Source organism: Antechinus flavipes, chromosome 2 (assembly GCF_016432865.1).
Source record: "Antechinus flavipes isolate AdamAnt ecotype Samford, QLD, Australia chromosome 2, AdamAnt_v2, whole genome shotgun sequence".
Lineage (NCBI taxonomy): Eukaryota > Metazoa > Chordata > Mammalia > Dasyuromorphia > Dasyuridae > Antechinus > Antechinus flavipes.
The window spans coordinates 377484613-377502343 of record NC_067399.1 but is presented as its reverse complement, the minus strand read 5'-3'; the positions used below and the strand labels follow the sequence as shown (position 1 = coordinate 377502343).

Below are 17731 nucleotides of genomic sequence, written 5' to 3'. Positions count from 1 at the left end.
TCTTCCTCTTCACCACATTGAATAGAATAACTACTATTTTTTTTCCTTTTGCTAGACAGTTTTATTTTTTAGAATTAGGTCATATTCAGCTCTGCCCCAGTATTTCTTTTGAACTACTCACTCAGGCATTGTATAACTAAAATTTTTAAAACTTAAAATGATATATCATTTTACATTTTTTGGAAATGTTATGGTGATTACACTAAAATTTTAAACTATTCCCCTTCCCATTACATGTAAAAACAATTTTTAACATTCATTTTTTAAAAAATTTGAGTTTAAATTTTTCTCCCTCTCTCTGTCCCCTCCCTACTCCCTGAAATAATAAATCCTTTTTTATAAGTTATACATGGCTTACATTAAATTTAATACTTGTCATATGCTGATTTTAATTTATGAAATGAGAAAGTAAATTTATTGGGAAAAAGTTCATATATACGCATTAATTTATCTATTGAATTAATAGACTTGCTTTGATCATCAGGTATTTGCTTATAAAACTGCCTTTGGTTTACTTTTAAATTAATATTAATCATTATTTGCTCTTAAAGAATGAGGACAAGCTATAGGTCAAAAATATCACCACCACCACAAAATCCTACTTTGTTCCCCTTCTGTTGACACACTAAGAGAAACTTGATTCCTTAAAAGTTATTTGAATATGTGTTCTAAATTTTCTTTTGTTCACACATTACTTTTTTAAAAATTAGATTGAAATATTTTGTTTATGATAGACACTTCCAAACCTAACAAAATACAGAGCCAGAATAAGTTAGTTTTTTGACTTTTAATAACATTATGCTAGATTTTGAGTCAGAAGACCTAGATTTGAACCCTAGATATGCTACTAGACACTACTTGTGTGATCTTCAACTAGTTTCTTATTCTCTCAATTTCTTCAGTGATGAAATGAAGGAATTGGATTAGCTTCTGTATTTCCTCTCAGTTCTATATCTATATTCTGGAGACCTATGTGCCTCTTAACTGGGACAGTATGGTCCTAAGATTATAAGCAAACATATATTAAACAGCTACTACTTACTAAGAATTGTGCTAGACTCTGAAGAGACCAAAAAAGAAGGAAAGGGGAAAGGAAAGGATCCTTGCTTTTAAAGATTGTGCTTTCTATCAGAGGAAAGAAAATATATACATACAAGTATATGTAAATTATGCCCAAGATAAATCTAAAAGCAGTTTAAGGAAAGAAAGGGCAGTAACAACTAGGGGAATCAGGGAAGACTTTGAGTAAAAGGTAGCATTTTAACTAAACTGAAGATAAAAATTTGGAGAGGTAGGGATGTGGAAGGAGTTATTTCTGCATATAAGAGATGACATGCTAATTTATAGATACAGGAGAGAGATCGTCTGTCTTCAGTGAAGAGCTAATTGTCCAGTTTTTCTAGAACACAGAAGGTAAATATTGTGAAATAATTGTCTGGCAAGGTATAAAGGAGCCAAATTGTAATAAGATGGTGACTTTGTAAATGAAGATAATACTTAATGAACTTGGCAAGTGTTTAGAAATGTTGGGGATAAGAGAGAGAGGAGTGTCAAGGTTGAATCTTATTTGTGAACATAGATGGTGGTAATCTTAGCTGAAATAAGGAAGGGTATGTTTGGAAGAGAAATTGTAAATAGTTTCACTCTAGACAAATCAAATTTGAGGTGCTGATATGGAACATCTTGGTGATATCTAGCATCCAGTTGAAGATATGTAATGATATCAATGATGATGTGACTGGAATTAAAGACATAGAAATACATATGTATTTGGAAATCATCTGTATGAAGATGAACTTTGAACCCATGGGAGCATGTAAAACAAGGAAAGAGGATAGTTTAGGGAAACGAGAGATAGAGTATAGAGTGTTAGAGAGCAGAAAGCAGATGATAAACCAGAAAAGGAGATGAAGAGTTCTGATAAACATGAAGGTTCTCAGGAGAAAACAGTATCACAGAATAAGAAAAGAGAAGAAGGTATCTAAGTTGAAGGTAGGTTGATCAGCAATGTCAAAAGTAGGAGAGAAGTCAAGAAGGATGAGGAGTGAGAAAAGGTTATTAGGCATCTGTAATAACTTTTGAAAGACTGTGTTTCAGCACAATGATAGGATCTGAAATTTCATTACATGACATTGAGAAGTGAATCAATATTGAGGACTATATAACTTTGAAATATGAATATAATTTAAAAATAACTACTAAGGATATCTGTATATAGAGATGGGAATCTTTAATTTACAAATGACTCTCATGCATATAGTCACTGCCTCAATCCCTACCATCTCCCTTTGACCTGAGTAGGGGAAAGGAGAACTTTTAGTGCCTTATCATGTTTAGTGCATAGTAGTAGACATTTAAATATGTATTGGTTGGTTAATTGGTTTTTTAAATTTATAAGTTTAAAAGAAGAAGAAAATAGAAAAATTTGTGAAAATCAGGAATGACTTACCAATGATTAGAAGTTGCAAAGAAACATATTTAAGGTTGATGTAGGGGAAAATTTCCTAATAATTAGAGCTACCAAAAATGGAATTTCTTGCTTTAAGTCTTCAGATAAAGACTCCTGTAGGACATATTGAAAAGGACTATGGATTAGATAAAAGGCCTATGAGATCTCTCCAAATTCTGAGATTAGGTAAATTTTTAAGAGAGCTGACTCCCAAGCAATTTTAGTCTGCATAAACATTTCCCCTCTTAAGATTACTATCACAAAACCCCCAAACTATTCTTTTCCCTTGGTGGTTTATGAATTATAGATTCATTTATTCATTTATATATATGTGTGTGTGTGTGTGTGTGTGTGTGTGTGTGTGTGTGTGTGTGTGTATGTGTGTGTGTATATATATCTGGGAGGACTAACTTTAGTATTTAATGCAATTCATTAAACATTAGAATTATTACCTGCAGAAATACCAGAAGATTATGTAATATATACATTAGTGTGATCAGATCATTGTTTTCTTTCTGAAACCCAGTATATGCAGAGTAATTTTAAAAATTAACAAAAAAGAATGCAAATTAAGTTCCTAAATAGATTCAATGAATAATCTAGTAATACTGAGTCTACTTTGAGGTTTTAGTCTTTAAAATGTGGTGAAACAAGAACACACAAAATCAATGCAGTTAGAATTACAAGGGAAATAGTTAATTGGGAGAATATTGCTGCAAATTTCTCTAATAAAGATTGGACAAGTCTCTATGGTATATGTATATATAATGGGATTTATATAAATATGTAGACAAGTTCTCTAAGAAAGAAAATCAGACTTTCAACAATGATTTGAAAACACTATTTAGAGAAATGCATACTTAAAAATTCTGAGAAACACCTCATGACCTTCAGATTGGTAAAATTGGAGAAAAATGACAATTATTGATGGGGCTGTGGTTAGATAGGCAGACTACTGTTCTGTTAGTGGAACTATGAAGTAGTTCAACCATTTTGGAATTAATTTGGAAATGTATCCAAAGTGTTTATAAAGAAGGGGTTCTTAGATTTTTTTTCCTCTGTCTTGAACTCCTTAAAAGTCTCATGGAACCTACGGACCCCTTCTCAGAATAATATTTTTAAATGTATAAAATTTAAAAACATATTACAAAGGAAACCAATTATATTGAGACATAGTCATATGTTTTTTTAATTTGTAGACCCTAATTTTATATGCTCTGTGATCCAGCAATACTACTACTAGGAAGAGATAAATTTTTTTTGAAGGGAAAGGACCCATATGTGCAAAAATTATTTATACAGGTGAAGTCAAGGTGGCGAAGTAAAGGCAGGGACCAAACTACTCCAAATTAGTTTAAGTAATGACTCTACACAAATTTTAGAGTATCAGAACCTACAGAAAAATGGAGTGGAACATTTTCCAGACAAAGACAACTTAGATGGTCAGCAGAAAAGGTCTGTAACCAGAATAGGAGTCCACTGCACATTTCCAGCTCAGGCCATGTCAGCCTAATCCCTGCTCCAAACCTGACCCCAGCAGGAACGGATGTAGGGACCTCTGAATCAGTTTCAATACTGGCAGTTTCTAGACCTCTCAGGCCAGAGACACTAAAGAAAACTTGGAAGGTAAACAGAAAAGATTTGTCAGTAGAGTGAGAGGGTCTTGGGAAACCAGAAATGAGTGTGGGCGGCAGCGACAGCAGTTTCCAGAAGCCTCAGCCCATAGGAGGTCTTTTTACTCGTACTGAGGAAGGACTTTGTTGCTTTAGCATATTAAAATTTACAGTGGAGTGAGGATTCTCCTCACAGTTCCAGGGCAGAAAAGAGCACTTGGGTTCAAGTCCCTAGAAATATCTCTGAAAACAGTTGCACAAAATCCTGAAACTTAAGACATTATAATCTCTGGAAATAAAGAGCTAAAAGCTAAGTAATTGACTGGGAAAATAAGCAAACAACAGGGAAAGTTGCTGACTATAGATAGTTACTATGGTGACAAGAAAGATCAAAACACAAAATCAGAAGAAGGTAATAAAGTCAAAGCTTATATATTAAAAGCCTTCAAAATAAATTAAGAATTGATCTCAGGCAATGGAAGGGATTTTGAAAATCAAGAAAGATAGAAGAAAAATTGGAAAGAGAATTAAGAGTGGTGCAAAAGGAAATACAAATGGCAAATGAGAAGAATGCTTTAAACAGCAAAATTGACCAAATGGGAAAGGAGTACAAAAGCTCACCAAAGAAAATAATTGCTTGAAAATTTGAATTTTGCAAAGGAAAGCTAATGACTTTGTGAGAAATCAAGAAACAACAAAACAAAATCAAAAGAATGAAGAAATAGAAAACAATGTGAAATATCTCATTGGAAACAACTGACCTGGAAGATAGATCCATGAGAAATAACTTAAAAATTATTGTTCTACCTGAAAACCATGATCAAAAAAAGAGTCTAGACATCATCTTTCAAGAAATTTTCAAGGAAAACTGTGATGATATTCTAGAAAAAGAGGAATTGTTGTAAAAATTGAAAGAATCCACCAGTAACTTTCTGAAAGAAATCCCAAACTGAAAACTCTCAGGAACATTGTAGGCAGAATCCAGAACTGACAAATTAAGAAAAAGATATTATAAACACTCAGGGAAAAAAATTCAAATATCGTGGAGATATAATCAAGATCATACAAGATCTAGCAGCTTCAATATTCAAGAAGCAGAAAGGACAGTAAAGAAGGATATTTAGGCTTTAGATAACATAAAACTATTAGGGGTGTTAAAAATGTAACGAGATTTCTTTAGTTCCCTCTCATTAGAGATTTTTCAACAACAAATGATAACAACAATAACAAGTATTTGTTGAATTCAAATGATGATTTAGGAAAATTTTCGGGAAGATTAGGAAATTATATTATTCACAATTATTTTAATATTAGTCCCAAAAATATATTTTAATTATATCTTTTGCTAGATTGTAAGCTCATTGAGAGCAAGGACTATCTTTTGCCTCTTTTTGTATCTCCAGTCCTTAACACAGCTTTAGGCATATAGTGTATTCATGACAAATGTTTATTGCATTAAATTGCTAGTATTAACATTTGAATGATAAAGAAACTACTAAGCTTTGGTGCTAGCTGTGTTCCTTCATCTAATGAAGTCTCTTGACAGAACTCAGATGAAAACTCAGATCATGCTTTACAAATTTTTCTGTAATGTTCAGTAGGATATTATAGTTGCAGTGGTTAAGTCCAACTTTGAGTTTTGTTTATTATGTTAATTAGTTTTGTTTCCCACTGAACTGAAGTCTGAAGTTAGTAGAATAATACAACCCTCTTCTTTATACAGGTTAAGAACTTCAAACATCTCATGTTATTGCCAAGAGGTCCTTTAACCTTATTATTAGGATTAATTAACTGCAGTGACTAGAATGGGAAAATTCAATCACTAAATATAGCAGTAATTCTATCACACTTTAAAAAGCAATATTGATTATGTCATGAGGAAATTTTAGGTAACCTTAGGCAAGTTCTTTTTAACTGAAATACTAACTTTAGATGTTTAAGTTTTAATTATTTTTTGTTGAATAAAAAAGTTAGGTTCTTTTTATTTTGTAATCAAGAACTGACAATAGAACTGATGTCCGCAACTGATTGATATCTATATAAAGTTAACATTTAGATTCTACATTTTCTTTTTTTTTTAAGTTACATTTTTTAAAATTTTATTTTATAATAATTTTTTATTGACAGAACCTATGACAGGGTAATTTTTTTACAACATTATCCCTTGCACTCGCTTCTGTTCTGATTTTTCCCCTCCCTCCCTCCACTCCCTCCCCTAGATGGCAAGCAGTCCTATATATGTTAAATATGTTGCAGTATATCCTAGATACAATATATGTTTGCAGAACCAAACAGTTCTCTTGTTGCACAGGGAGAATTGGATTCAGAAGGTAAAAATAACCCAGGAAGAAAAACAAAAATGCAAATAGTTTACATTCATTTCCCAGTGTTCTTTCTTTGGGTGTAGCTGCTTCTGTCCGTCATTGATCCATTGAAACTGAGTTAGGTCTGTTTGTCAAAGAAATCCACTTCCATCAGAATACATCCTCATACAGTATTGTTGTTGAAGTGTATAATGATCTCCTGGTTCTGCTCATTTCACTTAGCATCAGTTCATGTAAGTCTCTCCAAGCCTCTCTGTATTCATCCTGCTGGTCATTTCTTACAGATCAATAATATTCCATAACATTCATGTACCACAATTTACCCAGCCATTCTCCAATTGATGGGCATCCATTCAATTTCCAGTTTCTAGCCACTACAAACAGGGCTGCCACAAACATTTTGGCACATACAGATCCCTTTCCCTTCTTTAGTATTTCTTTGGGATATAAGCCCAGTAGTAACACTGCTGGATCAAAGGGTATGCACAGTTTAGGCATAATTCCAGACTGCTCTCCAGAATGGTTGGATTCGTTCACAACTCCACCAACAATGCATCAGTGTCCCAGTTTTCCCGCATCCCCTCCAACATTCATCATTATTTTTTCTTGTCATCTTAGCCAATCTGACAGGTGTGTAGTGGTATCTCAGAGTTGTCTTAATTTGCATTTCTCTAATCAATAATGATTTGGAACACTCTTTCATATGAGTGGTAATAGTTTCAATTTCATCATCTGAAAATTGTCTGTTCATATCCTTTGACCATTTATCAATTGGAGAATGGCTTGATTTCTTATAAATTTGAGTCAATTCTCTATATATTTTGGAAATGAGGCCTTTATCAGAACTTTTAACTGTGAAGATGTTTTCCCATTTTGTTGCTTCCCTACTAATCTTGTTTGCATTAGTTTTATTTGTATACAAAGGCTTTTTAATTTGATATAATCAAAATTTTCTATTTTGTGATCAGTAATGGTCTCTAGTTCATCTTTGGTCACAAATTTCTTTCTCCTCCACAAGTCTGAGAGATAAACTATCCTATGTTCCTCTAATTTATTTATAATCTCATTCTTTATGCCTAGATCATGGATCCATTTTGATCTTATCTTGGTATACAGTGTTAAGTGTGGGTCCATGCCTAATTTCTGCCATATTAATTTCCAGTTATCCCAGCAGTTTTTATCAAATAATGAATTCTTATCCCAAAAGTTAGGATCTTTGGGTTTGTCAAACACTAGATTGCTATAGTTGACTATTCTGTCTTGTGAACCTAACCTATTCCACTGATCCACTAATCTATTTCTTAGCCCATACCAAATGGTTTTGGTGACTGCTGCTTTATAATATAATTTTAGATCAGATACAGCTAGGCCACCTTCATTTGATTTTTTTTCATTAATTCCCTTGAGATTCTCGACTTTTTATTGTTCCATATGAATTTTGTTGTTATTTTTTCTAAATCATTAAAATATTTTCTTGGAAGTCTGATTGGTATAACACTAAATAAATAGATTAGTTTAGGGAGTATTGTCATCTTTATTATATTCACTCGGCCTATCCAAGAGCACTTAATATTTTTCCAATTATTTAAGTCTGACTTTATTTGTGTGGAAAGTTTTTTGTAATTTTGCTCATATAATTCCTGACTTTCCTTTGGTAGATAGATTTCCAAATATTTTATGCTGTCAACAGTTATTTTGAATGGAATTTCTCTTTGTATCTCTTGCTGTTGGATTTTGTTGGTGATTTATAAAAATGCTGAGGACTTATGGGGATTTATTTTGTATCCTGCTACTTTGCTAAAGTTATGAATTATTTCTAATAGCTTTTTAGTAGATAGATTCTACATTTTCATAAGAAGCCATTACTACCTTGTATACTTTATGGCATACAATATTTTGATATTAGTTATAATTATTTAATATAAAAGACAGACATCCTCTACAGAATGTTTGTTTTCTCTTATACATTGCCTGAAATTTCGGTTATTAGGATTTAATAACCTTTTGTGTGTGTGGGTGTGGGTGTGGGTGTGTGTGTGTGCATGTGTATGGAGGTATTGGACTACCTGCTTGGACACCATTGATATGATCAATTGAGAGAAATGTTATAGAGCTTTTATTTCCAGAATAAATACACATATTTTGTGGAAATTAAATACCGTATGTCTCTTGTGCTTTTAAATTAGATAAAACATAAATCTGAACCAGTACTAAAACTATATGATAAAACAGAAATCATCAAAACCATTTGATACTAGCAAAGAAATAAAGAGTAGTGTAATAGGTTAGGTTCATAAGACACAATAGTCAATGACATAACAATCTAGTGTTTGATAAACCCAAAGACCCCAACTTCTGGGATAAGAACTCACTATTTGACAAAAATTTCTGGGAAAATTAGAAAACAGTATGACAGAAAGAAGACATTGACCAAAACCTAACATCTTATACTAAGATAAGGTCTCAATGGTTTCATGATTTAGATATAGTGATGCTATAAACAAATTAGGAGAAAAAGAGACAGTGTACCTCTCATATCTGTGGGAAAGGAATTTATGACCAAAGAAGGACTAGAGAACATTATGAAATGCAAAATAATTTTGATTATATTAAATTTTTTAAAATTGTACAAACAAAACCAATGCAGTCAAAATTAGAAGGGATGCAGAAAACTGGGGAAAATTTTTTATAAGCAATGTTTCTTAGATAAAAGGCTTCATTTCTAATATATAGAGAGAACTGACTCAAATTTATAAGAATATATAAGCCATTCTCCAATTGATAAATGGTAAAAGGATATAAACAGATAATTTTCAGATGAAGAAATTAAAGCTATTCATAATCATATAAAAATACTCTAAATCACTATTGATTAGAGAAATGCAAATTAAGACAACTCTGAGATACCATTTCACACCTCTCAGATTGGCTAATATGACAGGAAAAAATAATAATAAATAGAGACAAAGTGGGAAAACTGGGACACTAATACATTGTTAGTGGTATTGTGAGCTGACCGACCATTCTGGAGAGCAATTTGGAACTATGCCCAAAGGGCTATCAAACTCTGCACACCCTTTTATCCAGCTGTGTCTCTACTGGGTCTGTATCACACAGAGATCATAAAAATGTGCAAAAAGTTTATAGCAGCCCTTTTTGTAGTGTTAAGGAACTGGAAATTGAGTGAATATCAATCATTTGGGAAATGGCTGAATAAGTTATGCTATATGAATGTAATTGATATTATTCCATAAGAAATGATGAGAAAGCTGATTTCCGAAAAGCCTGGAAAGACTCAGAATGAACTGATGCTAAGTGAAGTGAGTAGAACTAAGAGAACATTATACATAGCAAGATTATATGATCAACTGTGATGGCCTTAGCTCTTCTCAACAATGAGGTGATTCAAGACAATTCCAATAGATTTATGATGAAAAAAGCCATCCAAGTCCAGAGAGAGAACTATGGAGATTGAATGTGAATCGCAGCATAGTATTTTCTTTCTTTTAAAAAAAAATAAAGTCCTTTATTTCATTGAATACCCATTCCTCCCCTGAATGATTATACCCAGTTTTAGGGGGTAGGTTATTCTTCATTGTTATCCTAGATTTTTTGGCTTCTGGAATATCACATTCCAAATTCTCCTAGCCTTTATTATTGAAGCTGCTAAATCTTTTGTTATCTTGACTGAAACTCCATGATACTTTGTTTCTTTCTGGCTGCTTGTCACATTTTCTCCTTGACCTGGGAGCTATGGAAATTGGCCATAATATTTTTGGGAGTTTTCATTTTGGAATCTTTTGTCAGGAAGTGATCAATGGATTCTTTCAGTTTCTATTTTACCCTCTGGTTCTAGAATATCAGGGTGGATTTGCTTGACAGTTTCTTGAAAGATGATGCCTATATTCCAGGTTAGTTGTTTTTGCTATAAGATATTTTACATTCTTCTTTTTTTTCATCTTTTTTTAGTTTTGTTTCATTGTTTCTTGATTTCTCATAAAGTCATTAGCTTCCATTTGCTCAATACTAATTTTTAAGGAATTATATTCTTTGGTGAGCTTTTGTACCTCCTTTTCCATATGTCCAATTCTGTTTTTAAAAATTGTTTTCTTCAGTATATTTTTTCTATTTAGCCAATTCTACTTTTTAAGGAATTTATTTTTTTCTTCATTGAATTTCTGTGCCTCTCTTTCCATTTGACAAAGTCTCCTTTTTAAAGATATTTTGTACTTAAATATCTTCTGTACTTTGTGTATTTCCTTTTTCATTTGTCCTAGTTTACTGGGGTTTTTTTTTCTTTCCAGGTAATTTATTTTGCTTTCAGTGCAAATTTCTTTTTTTATTATAGTAAGTTTATTTTAATACACATTGCCTTATGAATCATGTTGGGAAAGAAAAATCAGAATAAAAGGGAAATGGGAGAGATAAAAAAAGAAAAAAGAAGTAAGCATAGCATAGTATTGATTTACATTCAGTCTCCTTAGATCTTTTTCTGGATGCAGATGGCATTTTCTATCCAAAGTCTATTGGGATTGCTTTGGATCACTGAACTGCTGAGAAGAATCAAGTCTTTCATAGTTGATCATCACACATTCTTCCTGTTATTGTGTACAATATATTCCTGTTCTGCTTGTTTCACTCAGCATCAGGTCACGTCAATCTTTCTAGGACTTTCTATAATCAACTTTTTCATCATTTTTTATAGAACAATAAATATTCCATTACCTTCATGTATTACAGCTTGTTCAATCATTCTCCAGTTGATGGGTGTCTACTCCTTTTCTAGTTCTTAGCTACCACAAAAAGAGCTGCTATAAACATTTTTGCACATAGGGGTCCTTTCCCCTCCTTTCTGGTTTTCTTGGGATACAGACTCGGTAAGGGCACTGCTGGGTCAGAGGATATGCAATTTTATAGTCCTTTGGGCATAGTTCCAGATTCATAGCATAGTATTTTCACCTGTGCTGTTGCTGCTGCTGCTGTTGTTTATTTGCTTGGTTTTTTTTTTCTTTCTCATTTTCCCCCCTTTGATCTGATTTTGTGTAGCATGATGAATTTGGAAATATGCTTATCTATATATACTGGCTTTTTAGGGGAGGGAGAGAAATAATGAAGGAGGGAAAAAAATTTGGAACACAAGGCTTTATGAGGGTAAATATCAAAAACTATCTTTGCATGTATTTTGAAAAGTAAAAAATTATTATTGTTTTAAAAAACATAAAGGGTTGGAGAGTATAAAGCAATTCTTAAAGAAATATTAATGCTGAAAAACAAATTCATAGAATAATAAGAGTTTGGGATTTGGAGAGAACTTCAGAAGGCATTTATTTCAAATCTATAACACACCTGACAAATGATTATAAAACTTCACCTTTAAAATTCCCACTGAAAGGGAAATAAATCACTACCCATTCTAGGAGTCTATTAATTTAATAAACATTTTTAAGTATTTGAGATAAGCAAAATCCTGTGAAAGAATTAGAATTCAATGTAATCTCATCCAGATTCCAACCAAATAGTGCTATTTGAATAATGCTGATTTTTAGAAAGCTTACTTTATGTTGAACTAAATTCTTCCTTACAATAAGCCAGTCTTCTTTCTTATAGAGTCTACTTGTTCTTTCTTATGAAACCAAGCTGAATAAAAGTATTAATTCTTCACCCACAAAACAGCCCTCCAGATATTTTATATCTGCTATCATCTTCACATAAGCCTTTTTTTAGGTTAAAAATCTATACTACTTTCCTTGTATGGCAAAGTTTTTTTAGTACTCTCAATATCTTTATTATCATCCTTTGGACTCATTGTAGTGTATGTGTTTCTCTTCTAAAATATAGTGTACCTTAGTTATAAGATATGTAATGACTAGACTAGAGTTTATATGGATTATTACTTTCTTCATTCTGTGAACTGTATTTTTAATAATGAAGTTATTTGATTGCTAGAACCCATGATTTACTTTTGCATAAACAGTTATATATCTACTGTCTTCTGCTATGGAATTGAAGTTTAGATCTTTATCTTTATTCAATTACAATAATAGCTAGCTTTTATTTAGATTATGATCTCATTTGATTCTCACAACAACATTGTGAAATAGGTGCTATTATAAGCCCCTTTTTACAGCTCTTCTTTATTCAAAGTTCTCCATAGTAATTATCATGCCACCAATTCTAGCTTGTTCTTATTAATCCATCATTATGGCTTACTGAGATAACTTTGGACTCCAATTCTGTCATCCATAGTATTTATGTTTTGTTCAGTGGTGTCCAATTCTTTATGACCCTGTAAGGGGTGGCAAAGATACAGAAGTGATTTGTCATTTCCTTCTCCAGTGCATTAAGGCAAGGATCACACAAGCTAGTGAGTGTCTGAGGCCAGATTTAAACTCAGGTCTTCTTGACTCCAGACCAAGCATACTGTCCACTGAGCCACCCAGCTGTCTTTATATAGTAGTTTTTAGAGGTCATGTCATTACTGTCTGTTAACTCTTTAAGATCTGTGGAATATATAATTATAGATTATGTTGGAGTTTAGAATAAATAATCCATAGGGTTCCATTCAACTCTAAAATTCTATAATTCTGTGATCCTCTGGAACTAGGCCCAAACCTAGAGGAAAAGAGATGGAAATAAGTATTTATATAGCACCCACAATGTGCCAGACACCATGATAAGAATTTTATAAATATTATTTCATTTGAGTCTCTCAACAACACTGGGAAATAGAGGTTGTTATTGTCTCCATTTGAGGAAACCGAGATAGATAGAGGTTAATTGACTTGCCCAGAGTTACATAGCTACATAGCTAGGAAGCATCTGAGACCAGATTTGAATTTAGGTTTTACTGATTCTAGACCCAAAGCTCTAGCCACCAATTTACTTATTTACTTCTAGGGAGTACAATGAATTTGAAGTAAGAAGACCTGACTCCATGATTATGGATGGATGAGCCATTTCATCTCTCTCTGGATCTTGTTTTCCTAAATTGTAAAATAATATTATTAGGTTAGATTGCCTCTAATTTCAAGGCTAACTCCTATAATAATGATCCTTTATATTTTATAATATTTAATACTTTCCAGAGTCCTTTCACACATATTATTTTATTTATTCTTAAGAATATTCATCAATAGCACAATATCTTACACACTTATATGTTACAGTTTACAACACACTTTAGAGCCATTTTCTTATTTGATCATTAAGATTTTTATATGTACCAGTAAAGGAAAGAATAATTATTTGTATTTTGTAAATAAAAAATACTGATGATGTTTATCATATAAATCTAATAATACTATTATTAGAATTCTAGTTTACTAGTCCCCCAGTAATTAGAGTTCTAATGATAAAACAATTAATAATAAGATCATAATAGAATAATAACATATCCTGCTCTTCTGACTCCTATTTCAGTTTTCATTTTCATTATGATGAATAGGAAATAACTTAATGACAGCAACAGAAGCAAGCATGAAAATGAAGTAAATGGAACAAAGATTAGAAGTTCTGTATACCTTAATCTTTGCATTGCAACAGAAGCTCAATCAATTTATAGCATATGATTTTAGGATAAATATTTTTTCATATTTAGTTTTTATTTAATTTTCCTAGTGTAAAAGAGGCATATGAGTATACCCAATATGAATTTTCTCTAAATATACATATGTCAGAAAACTGTGATTTCATTGGTTTAGATATTGCCTATCTCAATACAAATTGACATTTCCCTATTCAATGTGTTAAATATTCATTAAATAGTGATATTTTTAAAGGTGAGTTTATATGGCCAAAAAACTCTCAAGAAATTCATTGCAAATTTCCAGTTTCCCAATGATGAACCTCTCCAAATTTTCTTGGACAACAGGCATATACATGCCTTAACTCAAAACCTCTGTAGCTTGGTGGGTCCTGGTAAAGCTTGTGTTCTGCTGGCATAATATTGGTACCTGAACTATTCCTATTAAGTACTGAGCAATAGGAGGAAGATACAGTAAAAAAAAATTTCTTCAGCTAGTTTAGGAGCATTTTGTCATATTTTGCTATATCCTTTGATTTAGATGACAGTGCTTCTGCTGCAAGTAGCATGGAAGTAACTGATCGAATTGCTTCTCTGGAGCAGCGGGTCCAGATGCAAGAAGATGATATTCAGCTGCTCAAGTCAGCTCTGGCTGATGTAGTCCGACGCTTGAATATTACTGAAGAACAACAGGCCATGCTGAACAGAAAAGGACCTACCAAAGGTAAACATTTCAGATATGTGCATTGTAACATAATTAATTTGTATGGACTTTTTCTATAGTTTTTAATAGACTATGCTTTTAAATTGACAAATTATTAAAATGTTAAGCACAATTTAGATGTGTGTGTGTGTGTGTGTGTATGTGTGTGATGCCCAATGACGAAAGTACACAATGATTTTGTTTGAGTCAAAATGAATTCTAGCTATTATACATACCCTTCATTGTGATAAGTGTATCATTAAAAAGTTCCATCTCTTTGGAGAATATTGATTTGTCCTTTTAAAAGCTGAACTAAAACTTCACCCCTCTAGTAAATCTTTCTGATTAATATTTACCAACTCTAAGGATGATAATAAAAATAAGCATGTTTTAAGTTTCACAAAAGCGCTTAACTAAAATAATGCTGTGAAATTATTTGTGCAAGAATTACTAATTCCACTGCTAGGGAAACCGAGACTTAGTGAGGTAACTTGTCCACAGTCATATTATACCTTATTAGCTCTCAGATAGTTTATGGCTAAGAACTTTTAAAATTCAGACAAACTTAAATATAAATAAGTTTAACAAATTATTTCACAGAATATATGCATATATATGTATACTTTTTTTGGAGTTAGGTTGAAGTGTTATTAAAATGATTAGCTCCATTTTTACACATTGGTTGAAATTAGAAGTAAATTCTTTTTTTTTCCCAAAATAATTATTGCTGGGTACTCAAGGCAGATTTCTAAAATTTAAACAATCTTTTTAAGTTTTTTTAACTTGTTTTCCAAATTATAAAGTAATGTATAACTAAGATTATTTTAAATGCTCTTATTACTACTCAGCACTTTAGGAACAACATATAGTAATTGTTGCTGCTTTGTATACCACCTCATATGCACTTGAATTCAGGTGCTTACGTGTCTTTTAGAGTTAATCTAAGGAAGTAACAAAAAATATTAGTTCCAGAAGGATTACTTGAGGTATTTGCCCAGATATTTCTTTGAGTTATGAGGAAGTTCTCATTTTAAAAAGAATACTTCTATGCAAAATTATTTTTAAAAGTTTTTAACATTAATGAGCTCAAAGTACTTTATGCTCAATTTAGATTTGCATGAATGGACATGTGTTAGACAAAATATAAAAATATATTACACTTGGAAATGGTATATTGACAATACTATAAAATGTCTCAGTGGCTTTCAAAAGCAGATGTCTTATAAAGTAGTCAGTTCCTCTTTACTGTAGGCATTTAAGCAAATAGCAAATTGCTAGAAATATTACAGAGGCAATTCATGTTTCAGATAAAGACTATTGTAGGTGACTTCTGAGGTTCCTTCCAACTCTAAGATTCTATAATTTTTCAAGTGGAATATGAGTGTTCCTACTTAACTCCTATATGTCATTACAACCTAGGAAGAAAGAAAAGATTTTTACTGAGCAGATGCTTTTTTTTTTTTTTTTTTTTTTTTGCCTTTTTGCCTTTTTGCCTTTTTCTCCTGGTCAAATGCAGATAATTTCATGTGAAAAGAGCTTTGCTATTCAGGGAAGTTGAGATACAGTTTTGCTGTATGACCTATCCTTTCCCTTCTACTCAGGGAGTAAACTTAATAGAACTCATTATTACCACTTTATTATTCTTTGATTTTATTCAGGCTATGTGTTTGTGATGTAGATTTGAAGCATATTACATGTAGATTATTCTAAGTTTTCAGCCTCTGAACTGAAATACACAACAGCAAAAGGGGACCTAAAAAGGAAATTATATGATATAGTGACAAGAGCTCTTGATCTGGAGTCAGATGATCTAAATTCAAGTTCCAGTTCTCCATATTATCAGTGTGACTGTGAGCAAGTCACATAACCTCTCTTGAGCCTCAATTTCCTTATCTTTAGAATGAAAGACTTCTAAAGATTCTGCCATCTCTAAATTTATTTTCCTAGAATCTTTGTTTTCTTTTAGCTCTTAAGTCCTATAAACCTATGAAACTCAATCCTTACAGTTATATTGATTCTGTGTGTGTGTTTGTGTGTGTGTGTGTGTGTGTGTGTATGTGTGTGTATCTCATTAATTTTAACTATTTAGGTTTTTATGGACTTTATAACTCAATTAGAGGAAAAATATTACATTATTCCTCATATCCCAAGGTATCTGTTTTTGGACTTGTTAACTAAAAAGAATTTTAGATTTTTCTTGCTTTATGTAAGTTCATGAAAATTTAATATGGCTTCTTTTCCTTTTTACTTATGCTTCCATTTACACATTTTCTATTACTGGTAATATTAATAGCCCTATTAATTCATAGATCAGAATATGACTAAAAAAGCATCTGCTGGAGAGGCTGATAAACATGTCAGTCCTGCTATTTCAGGTAAGACATCAAAAAAACACAATTTGGAAAACAAATTAACAGCCACTGACAATTGCATAATATGATTGATTTAGTAAGCTATTAAATTAACACCTAACATTGTAAAGTTCTCTCACAATTTGCAATATTTTAAAATCACATTTTAAAAAAATTACTAAAGTCAGTTAAAATAATAAATATAATTAATAAATACATTAACAAACAAATAGATGCTCTGGCCAACTCAGTCACAACTACAATTTAATAAATTCGATTCAGCAGATAATTTAATTCCTGCTATGTGCAAGGTTATGAAATCAGTTCTTGATTTAGCGGTCTAAAAGTGAGATGAGTTGCCTCGATAAATAGTGAGTTTTCCATCATATAAAATCTTCACATGTTTAAAATTTTATACAGGAGGTTCCTTCTTGGGTATGGGCTTGATTAGTAGACCTCTTAAGATCCTTTCCAATTCTGTCTCAGTCACTTGAAAGGGGAGTCCCTTTTAATCAAGATTAGATTTGATTTTCTAACTAGTCTGGAGTATAATGTGATATGTTTAACTTCAGACTTTTATGAGATACTAAACCCACAAGACTGGACAAGGATTTGTTAGGTAGAATGAGTCAGAAAACAAGACTCAAGTGTCAGACTCTTTGCTATAATTGCTATTGAAGATTTCATTTATTTTTTTGAGAAGGAAAGATAAGAATTGGGTAGTAGAATGAATCAAAATCTTGGTTAACTAAACTTAAGGTTTTATAAC

General features: G+C 31.9%; 1 protein-coding gene across 6 annotated transcripts in view; it reads left to right on the top strand.

The window, feature by feature from the left end:
- The window catches only part of EML1 (EMAP like 1), a 189040-nt gene that overhangs the window by 34173 nt on the left and 137136 nt on the right, over positions 1 to 17731 (top strand). For 3 of the 6 annotated variants that reach the window (XM_051978392.1, XM_051978393.1, XM_051978391.1), the window contains exons 2-3: positions 14450 to 14632; positions 16921 to 16986. In XM_051978392.1, the coding sequence (XP_051834352.1) occupies positions 14450 to 14632; positions 16921 to 16986 (249 nt within the window). The remainder of the gene's footprint in view (positions 1 to 14449; positions 14633 to 16920; positions 16987 to 17731) is intronic. The other 3 variants (XM_051978396.1, XM_051978395.1, XM_051978394.1) reach the window with 1 other exon arrangement.